The sequence below is a fragment of the Macaca mulatta genome, chromosome 10 (assembly GCF_049350105.2).
Source record: "Macaca mulatta isolate MMU2019108-1 chromosome 10, T2T-MMU8v2.0, whole genome shotgun sequence".
In the NCBI taxonomy this organism is placed as follows: domain Eukaryota; kingdom Metazoa; phylum Chordata; class Mammalia; order Primates; family Cercopithecidae; genus Macaca; species Macaca mulatta.
Window position 1 is genome coordinate 89,727,657 of NC_133415.1, and position 9,455 is coordinate 89,737,111.

At 57.2% G+C, this 9,455-nt stretch overlaps 1 protein-coding gene across 4 annotated transcripts in view; it reads right to left on the bottom strand.

The window, feature by feature from the left end:
* Positions 1-2,243, bottom strand: part of MTCL2 (microtubule crosslinking factor 2) — a 91,603-nt gene extending 89,360 nt beyond the window's left edge. For 2 of the 4 annotated variants that reach the window (XR_013399850.1, XM_077951648.1), the window contains exons 1-2: positions 2,160-2,243; positions 1,205-1,387 (exon numbers count right to left, since the gene is read on the bottom strand). Coding sequence is in view for 3 of the 4 variants with exons in the window: in XM_077951648.1 (XP_077807774.1) it covers positions 1,205-1,276 (72 nt within the window). In the remaining variant the exon portion in view is untranslated. Of the gene's footprint in view, positions 1-1,204; positions 2,086-2,159 lie in introns of those variants that run through there. The other 2 variants (XM_077951647.1, XM_015149051.3) reach the window with 1 other exon arrangement.
* Between the last annotated feature and the right edge of the window lie 7,212 nt (positions 2,244-9,455).

Genomic DNA, 9,455 nt, shown 5'->3' on the forward strand with positions numbered 1-9,455 from the left:
CAGATCCCGGGGAAAATGGGGAGACAGAGACACAGTTGAGCAAGACACCAACACTCTAATGAGGGAGAAGCCCATTTGGCCAGAATAGCCACAAGGAAAAGTTAAAAGCTAAGTGCTGCAGGGCAGACATAAATCAGCAGCATGCTGTGAGCGCCACGGCCAGGGGCACTCTGGGTGTTGTGCCAGGCCATTCACTGTCAAGAGTCGGCAACATTTCAGCCTCCTCCAAAACCGTGCCCAGCCAGTGGCAGGAGAGCTCAGGAAGCTTCTAGCCTCCCAGGGAGAGGTCAACACGTGCAAGCTGGGCTGTCCCTAAAGTTGCCACAGCACCAGGAAGCGCGCAGATGGAGCCTGGCCGGCACCCAGTAGGTGCTCACATCCACTGAAAAAGCAAACGCAAAGCCTGCTGTCCGGGGGAAGCCCTGGGGTCCCCACATGGCCACAGGGAAGGCCCCTTCCAGGTGGGCAGCTACCCTCCTCTCACTGGGAACATGGAAAGGCACTGGCCACGAGGGGCCAGTGGAGCTGCTGTGTGCACAAGGTCTGCCCCAGGGAGGGCAAAACACAGCCCTGGGATTTAGGAAGCTGCCTCTGAACCGGTTCTCCCACGACATCATCCTCCAGGCTGTGGGACCGTTAGGCTGGGCGGAAGTGGACTCCAGCCAAGGGGATGTTCCCAGATGTCATGCTTTCAAACTGGACCCACCCAGAAAGGCAGGCAGAGACAGGCCTGCGCCCGGGAAAGCCCTGGGTAACGACTCAGGGTGGCATTCAGGCCTCTCCTGGGCAGGGGATGGCCACAGGCTTCCCTGGCGGCGGTGCCCACCAATCTTGTCCCAGGAAGGAGAGCCTGGGCGTGGAGGTTCTGGGCAGCTGAAGGCAGAGATCCATCCCTTCCCTGCCTACCCACCCCCAGCCCAGCAACGCCCCCCAGAACGCTCCAAAGCTGTTTTCTCAAGTCCCCGCTCCCAGGTTAGGGCCCTGTGGCCAGTTCCAAGGTCTTTTTCAGGAGCATGCTTCCCAAATAAAGTTGAGGCGGTGGGGAATGAGGGAGCCCCAGATCCACCTCAGAGTGGTCCCCAGAGGGCTTGGGCCTCTTTCTCCGGATTCTTCAGTGGGAAGGAGGGCCGGCTGGTGCCTCAGGCCCGCGGGACTGTGACAGCCGGTGCCCCCCGCGGTCCCCCTTTCCCCCGGGCGCCCCCACCTTGAGATAGTCGTTCTCCGAGCGCAGCTCCTCCAGCTCCCGCACCAAACCGCCGGGCCCGCAGTCCAGCATCTCCTCGGTGAGGTCGGAGAAGGCGAGCGAGGCGCTGAGCGGCAGGCGGCTGCTGCCCACCGACGACGCAGCCACCGACGGGTCGTCCGGGGAGGCGGGCGGCCGCGGGGGCTGCTGCGCCGAAGGCGCCGGCTGGGCCGGCTGCCCTGTGCGGACCCCTGCAGGGCCTCCGGCCGCGGACTCGGCGTCGCTGCTCAGCGCCAGCTCCAGGCCCAGCAGGCGCGCTTCCTCCGACGCGCAGTCCGACACCTCCGAGCTGCTATCCGTGAGGCTGGGAGGTGGCGGTGGCGGTCGCGGCCCCGCACCCGGCCGCGGACGGCCCTTGGCACGGACCCCGGTGCGGACCCCAGCCACCCGCGCCCCCGCGCCCCGTGCCCCGGGCGCCACCGCGCGCCCCTTCTTGTCCGGCCGTGCGGAGGACGCGGCGCTGCAGGCGACGGCTGTGCCCGGGCCTGGGCCGCGGCGGCCCTTAGCCAGCGACCAGCCGGCCACGTCTTTGGGCCGGGCCGGCGACGGCGCGCGGTGGCTCTTTTTCCTCTCCGGGGCGGGCGCGGGTGCGGGCGCGGGCTGGGGACCGCAGCCCGGGACCGGGGGCTCGGTCGCCGGCGCCTCCATCGCGGCCTCCCTCGGCCTCAGCGAGCTGCGCGCATGGCCCAGGCCCGCCCGGCCTCGACGTCCCTGGGGAGGGACCCGGCGCGGCTCCGGCCGCTCGGGCTGCGGCTGCTCTCGGCCCACCTCGGCCCCGACACCGCGTCTCCGCCCCAAGCCCCGCCGCGCGGTCTCTCCGCTGCTCTGGGCTCGGAGAGTGCGGCCCGACCGCCTCCAGGCGCCCCGGCTCCGGCTGCGGCTCCGCCCGGCGCCCGCCCCCTCGGCCTCGCCGCGCCCCCGGAGCGCGCCCGGGCCCCCGCCGCCCGCACGCCGATCGCTCCCTCGGGCTCCGACTCCGGCTGCGGCCCGGGCCCCGGCTCCGCCCGGCGCGGCCCGCCCCCCGCGCAGCCCCGCCAGCTCCCCGCCCCGCCGCCTCGGCTCGGGGGCGCGCGGTTCCACGAACAAAAGGCGGACGCGGCGAGAGCGGCAGGGAGGGACGCAAGCAGGGAGCGAGGGAGGGACGCAAGCAGGGAGCGAGGGAGGGATCTGCGAGGCAACAGCGACCCCCTCGAGGGTCAGGCGGGCGCGGGCAGCCGCTGCCCGGGCTCCCTCCTCCTCCGCTCCGCCGCCTCCTTCCCTGCCCGCCCGGGGAACGCACCCGGCGGAGGCGCCCCTGCGCCCGGCGTCCGGGCAGGGCCCGCGAGAGCGGCGGGAGCCGGGACTCCCGGGCCGAGGCCGCGCGGACCTCAGTTCGCAGGAGCCCGTATCCATGCACACCCAGCGCGCCTCGCCCCTCGCCCGGTGCAGAGCGTGCGCGAACTCCGCCCCCTCAGCCGGCACCGCCGGAGCAGCGATCCCATCGCACAGATGCGTAAACTGAAGCCCGGGGTGCACGCGCCAAGCTCACGGTCTAGACGGTGCCGATGGAACCCAAAGCTCACACCTCCCGGGCGCGCTCGGGCTCCCCCTGCCTCAGCTTGCCTCCCCTGGGGTAGGGACCGTGGAGCCCTGCGTGCATGTCTGGCTCGCGCACCTTGACCGGCGAAGATTACTCCCCATGCGCCCCCCGACCCGGGTTTCAGGCTATGTAAGGCTAAAATGGAAGCGACCTGTGGCCGGGCGCGGTGGCTCATGCCTGTAATCCCAGCACTTTGGGAGGCCGAGGCGGGCGGATCACGAGGTCAGGAGTTCGAGACCAGCCTGACCAACATGGTGAAACTCCCGTCTCTACTAAAAATACAAAATTAGCCGGGCGTGGTGGGGATGCCTGTAATCCCAGGTACTCGGGAAGCTGAGTCAGGAGAATCGCTTGAACCTGCGAGGCAGAGGTTGCAGTGAGCCGAGATCGCGCCATTGCACTCCAGGCTGTATGACAGAGCTAGACTCCATCTCAAATAAATAAATAAATAAATAAATAAATAAATGCAAAAATAAAATGGAGGCGACCCATTATGAGATGTCAGCCTAGCGGATGCTTTGGAAGGCGGTTTTGGCCCCGGTGGGGGCTGGCATGGGCTGGGACGGTTGCCCTGACCCCACATGTCCCCACCAGGAGCATCGCAGGAGGACTTGAGCTCTGGTGGGTGTGTTTTCTTTCCTCCCGGGCGTCTGGGCGTCTCCTTGGCTCCTGGCCGTGTTGATTTTCCCGTGTCTCTCACACCTTCCCCAGCCCCCACGCCACCTGGCTGCTGTGCCCCATCCCTGAGCCACCGCAGGGCAGAGCTGGATTGAGTCCTTTGCCCCACAGATGGACCCTCGGCCTCAAGACGCCCCACACCCCTTGCCACCAGGAGGGCAGGACTGTTTTTGCCCCTCTGCAGCCTCTTCCTCCTCCTGTTCTCTTCTCCCCCTCCCATTTATCCCCTGCTCTATTTTCCTCCTTCTTCTCCCACCTTTCCCCTTCCTTCCCCCCTCCTTTTCCAAGTCTTCCTTTTCCTCCTCTTTCCCCTCTTCTTCCTCCTGCCCATTTTCTCCTTCTTCCTCCCCCAATCCCCTTCCTTCACCTCTGCACCTGCCTGTGACACAGCAGGCACCAGGTCCACTTCTTTGTCTCTGTCCCACCTCCCCCACACGCAGTGAATACACTCCTGGGGCATCCCCTCTCTCCAGAGGCGTGACTCCATCTGGATCCAGGCGTGTGACTGCTCCTCCACCCCAACGCTAAGTGCCCTCCACGCGGCCAAGTGAGGAGCGGGCACTCAGCAGGCTCTTGGCAAATACTTCCGCAGGGGCATCCCCACCCTTCCTGGCAAGACACCAACTTGCCTCACCCCCCACTGACTGTCCACAAACCCTGTTTGCACAGGCGCCAGGTACACTGAGGGACGCAGTGGTGGGCATGTCAGTGCCTGACCTCGTGGAGCACACAGTGTGTGGGGGGGACCACAAAAGACTCAGCACAAACAGGGTGGCATGGCACGGCATGGGGGGCAGGAGTGTTGGAGAAGGATGTGGGAGCCGCAGGCTAGTGACCCAGGGCAGGCCTTCCCACATTCCGGGCCTCAGAGTCCCCAGCTGCTCTGGTCTAATGCAACAGATGACGGGATCCGTCAAGCTCAGATGCCCCTGGCTCTAGTAGGCTGCATCTAGTCTGGCACAGAAAGGTGCTGTGAAGCTCTTGGAAAGCGTGTCCTCTCTCTATGCTTCAGTTTCTCCCACTATGCAGAACATGGACTTGGAGGTGTTGGGTGGTGTGAATGCAGGGACGTAGCAGACCAGGCTGGCTCAGCCACTCCTGACACATCCTTGGTCACATCAGTGGTCCTGAGATTAAAGTGGCCTGCATCTCTCTACTAGGGCGGGGATCTGAGTCCTGGCTCTACCATGTATCCTCTCTGGGCCCAACACTCATGGCTGGCCAGGAAGGGGCCTGTGACTCCCACCTGCTGTGATGTTCTTTGGATTTGGGGAGTCAAGAATCTATATTGCAGACCCAGGGAAGCCTTGAGAACAACAGGGCCCTGGTGGGGAGGGTTTAGGTGGGGCTGATGTAGGGACTCTGGACTCAGGGTCAGTTCAGACCAGGGATACCACAAAGGAGATGAGACTTATTGAGAGTCCAGAACTGGCTACATTGTAGACAGGGTGACCGTCCTTGCTGCCAGCACATCCTGCAGCTGTGTGACATATGGCCTCTCTCTGCGTGCCGGGCTCTATGCTCCACATTTCAGTAAAGGATCTCCAAAAGGTGAAGATACTTCTTGTAGCTGATTAATATTTTCCAAAGGGTGTATCTCATCCCGGTTGCTTTTCTTACAATGTGTCACTGATGCTCCTCCGATTGAGCAGCACGGTCTGTGTGCCCCCACCTTGAATCTCAGCAGATCTTGTGACTGCCTCAACCAACAGAGTATGGCAGAAGTGTTCATCTGTGACTTCCAACGTTAGGTCATAAAAAGCAACATGATTCCACCCAGCTTGTTTCTCTCTCTCTTTCTCTCTCTCCCTCTCTCTGGCCACTCACCCACCATGATGGGAGGAAGCCCAGGCCTCATGTGGAGACCGCACGAAGGTGATCTAGCCAACAACTCCAGCTCTGGTCCCCACTAACCACCAGACATGTGAGAGAGTGAGCCTGTAGATGATTCAGCCCCCAGGCTTGGAGCCACCCCAGTGGACAAGTAGAGCAGAAATGAACTGTTTCACCAACCCCGCCCAAACTGCAAAATAAATATTGTTGTTTCAGCCACTAAGTTTTGGGGTCATTTGTTACGTAGCACTGGGTAGCAGGAATGCATGACCAATACTTATACAGCTCGGAAGTAGAAGGGCCGGGATTGACTTGAACCCAGGACTGCCTGATTCCAGAGCCTGTTGTGGTACCCAATTGGGCTGCGAAGTGCCCAGTGCAGGCACATAGTGTGTGCTGCAGAAAGCTCTACTCAAAAAAGACTGAAGCATTACATTGTAAGAATTATACAACATAAGAAGTGAAGATGCTGATTACCCAAGTGGAAAAAAGGTTTCATTTCTCCCATTCAAGCTGCTAAATTGACCAACGTGATGAAAACTGAATGGAGACTCACTCCTGGAAAGCTTCCAAGAGGAGGTGTGTTTTTTTCTTTTAGACAAAAGTTGTTTTGTTTTCTTTGTTTTCTTTTTTTTTTTTTTTCACTATACAAATGAAAGAAACAAGCAACTCTGGCTATGGGAGAATTAGAGGAACTGGTCAGGAAACCTCTTTAAACAGGGGAGTCAGGAAGGCCTCTTGGAGGAGGCAGCCTTTTTTTTTTTGAGATGGAGTCTAGCTCTGTTGCCAGGCTGGAGTGCAGTGGCGCAATCTCAGCTCACTGCAACCTCTGCCTCCTGGGTTCAAGCGATTCTCCTGCCTCAGCCTCCCTAGTAGCTGGGATTACAGGCATGAGCCGCCACGCCCAGCTAATTTTTGTATTTTTAGTAGAGATGGGGTTTCACCATGTTGGTCAGGATGGTCTGGATATCCTGACCTCGTGATCAGCCCACCTTGGCCTCCCAAAGTGCTGGGATTACAGGTGTGAGCCACTGCACCCAGCTGAGGAGGCAGCCTTTAAACTGAATTATTCTTTTTTTTTTTTATTGAGACAGAGTCTCGCTCTGTCGCCCACGCTAGAGTACAGTGGTGCAATCTTGGCTCACTGTAAACTCTGCCTCCCAGGTTCACGCCATTCTCCTGCCTCAGCCTCCCAAGTAGCTGGGATTACAGGTGCCCACCACCACGCCCGGCCAATTTAGAGACGGGATTTCACCGTGTTAGCCAGGATGGTCTTGATCTCCTGACGTTGTGATCCGCCTGCCTCTGCCTCCCAAAGTGCTGGGATTACAGCCCCGAGCCACCGTGCCTGGCCTAAACTGAGTTATTCAAGGAGTCACTGAATAGTTAGGGCCTTGCTTTTTTTTTTTTTTTTTTTTTTTTTTTTTTGAGACGGAGTGTTGCTCAGGCTGGAGTGCCGTGGTGTGATCTTGGCTCACTGCAACCTCCACCTCCCGGGTTCAAGCTATTCTCCTGTCTCAGCCTCCCGAATAGCTGGGATTACAGGCACCCACCACCACACCTGGATAATTTTTTTGTATTTTTAGTAGAGACAGAATTTGACTATGATGGCCAGGCTGGTCTCGAACTCCTAACCTCAAGATCCGCCCGCCTTGGCATCCCAAAGTGCTGGGATTACAGGTGTGAGCCACAGTGCCCAGCTGCTGCTTTGTTTGTTTGTTTGAGACAGAGTCTCACTCTGTCGCCCAGGCTGGAGTGCAGTTGCACGATCTCAGCTCACTGCAACCTCCGCCTCCCGAGCTCAAGTGATTCTCCTGCCTCAGCCTCCCGAGTAGCTGGGATTACAGGCGCCCACCACCATGCCTAGCGAATTTTTTTTTTTTTTTAGATGCAGTCTCGCTTTGCCACCCAGGCTGGAGTGCAGTGGCACCATCTCAGTTCACTGCAACCTCCGCCTCCCAGGTTCAAGTAATTCTCCTGCCTCAGCCTCCCAAGTAACTGGGACTACAGGTGCCTGCCATCATGCCTGGCTAACTTTTGTATTTTTAGTAGAGACAGGGTTTTACCATGTTGGGCAGGCTGGTCTCAAACTCCTGACCTCAAGTGATCCACCCACCTCGACCTCCCAAAGTGCTGGGATTACAGTTACGGGCCACAGTGCCTGGCCCACTTCTGTTTTCTCAATGAAGAATGCAGTTGCTAGCCATTCAAGAGTAAGGGAAAGAAGAGATCTCAGAGAGTGAAAATCAAAACTTCCGGCACATGTCAGAGAGTGTCTGGTCATCTTATACTGACCTGAGGTTCAAAGGGGAGCCAGTCAGCCCAGTGAAGACTGGGTGTATTCCCTTTTAATCATTTTCTCTTTGCTAATTTCAAGTTTGATTTGCATAGCTGAAATCTTACTGCCTATGCAATTTGTGTACTGCTTTTTCACTTAATAGGGTAGCAGAAGCATATCCCCACACATTTATAACACATTTATAAGCTCTTTGCAAACATCACTTTCATACTTAGAAATAATCCACTGGGCTGGGCGCGGTGGCTCACACCTGTAATCCCAGCACTTTGGGAGGCTGAGGCGGGCGGATCACAAGGTCAGGAGATCAAGACCATCCTGGCTAATACGGTGAAACCCCATCTCTACTAAAAATACAAAAAAATTAGCCGGGCGTGGTGGTGTGTATACCTGTAATCCCAGCTACTCAGGAGGCTGAGGCAGGAGAATGGCTTGAACCTGGGAGGTGGAGGTTGTGGTGAGCCAAGATCATGCCATTGCACTCCAGCCTGGGCAACAAGAGGAAAACTCTGTCAAAACACACACACACACACACACACACACACACACACACAGAAATAATCCATTGAATTGATGATGTTCCATGAATCACCTCACCTTTCCCCCTTTTATTGGACACTTAAATTGTTTCCTGGATGACTATTGCAGTTCTGAAACAGGCAGCATGAGGTCTGGCCAAGAAGGCAAATTGCTGGTCACAGTGGCAGCGCATATAGTCCCAGCTACTGGAGAGGCTGAGGCAAGACAATGGCTTGAGCCCTGGAGTTCTGGGCTAGAGTGCACTATGTTGATTTAGTGTCTGCACTAAGTTCAGCATTAGCATGGTGACCTCCCCGGAACAGGGACCACTAGGTTGCCCAAGGAGGAGTGAACTGACCCAGGTGAGAAATAGTAGATCAAAACTCCCATGCTGGACCAGGTGCGGTGGCTCATGCCTGTAATCCCAGTACTTTGGGAGGCCAAGGCAGGTGCATTGCTTGAGGTCAGGAGTTTGAGACCAGCCTGGCCAACATGGTGAAACCCTGTCTCTACTAAAAAAATGCAAATTAGCTGGGCATGGTGGCACACACCTGTAGTCCCAGCTATTTGGGAGGCTGAGGCAGGAGAATTGCTTGAACCCAGGAGGGAGTGGTTGCTATGAGCCAAGATCATGCCATTCCACTGGATGACAGAAGGAGACTCTGTCAAAAAAAAAAAAAAAAAAAAAAAGAAAGAAAGAAAGAAAGAAAATTTAAAATAGGCTGAGTGCAGTGGCTCACACCCGTAATGTCAACAGTGGAGGCTGAGGTGGGAGGCTCACTCGAGACCAGGAGTTCAAGACCAGCCTTGGCAACATAGTGAGACCCTGTCTCCACAAAAATAAATAAATAAACAAAAGAAATTAGCAGGGCATGATGGCGCATGCCTGTAGTCCTAGCTACTCAGGAGGCTGAGGGAGGAGGATTGTGTGAGCCCAGGAGACTGGCTGCACTGAGCTGTGATCATGTTATTGCACTCCAGGCTGAGTAACAGAGCAAGAACCCGTCTCAAAAATAAAGTAAAATAAATAAATAAATAAATAAATAAATAAATAAATAGAGATATAAACATATAAAAAGAAGGTAAACTTCAAGGCCTCAGCATCCAGACATCTGTCAGGCCCTCTGGTATCTGGAATTCCATCATAGAAGTTTTTGTTGTTGTTGTTGTTGTTTTGAGACAGAGTCTTGCTCTGTCGCCCAGGCTGGAGTGCAGTGGTGTGATCTCAGCTCACTGCAACTTTTGCCTCCTGGGTTCAAGTGAGTATCCTGCCTCAGCCTCCCAAGTACATGGGACTACAGGCGTGT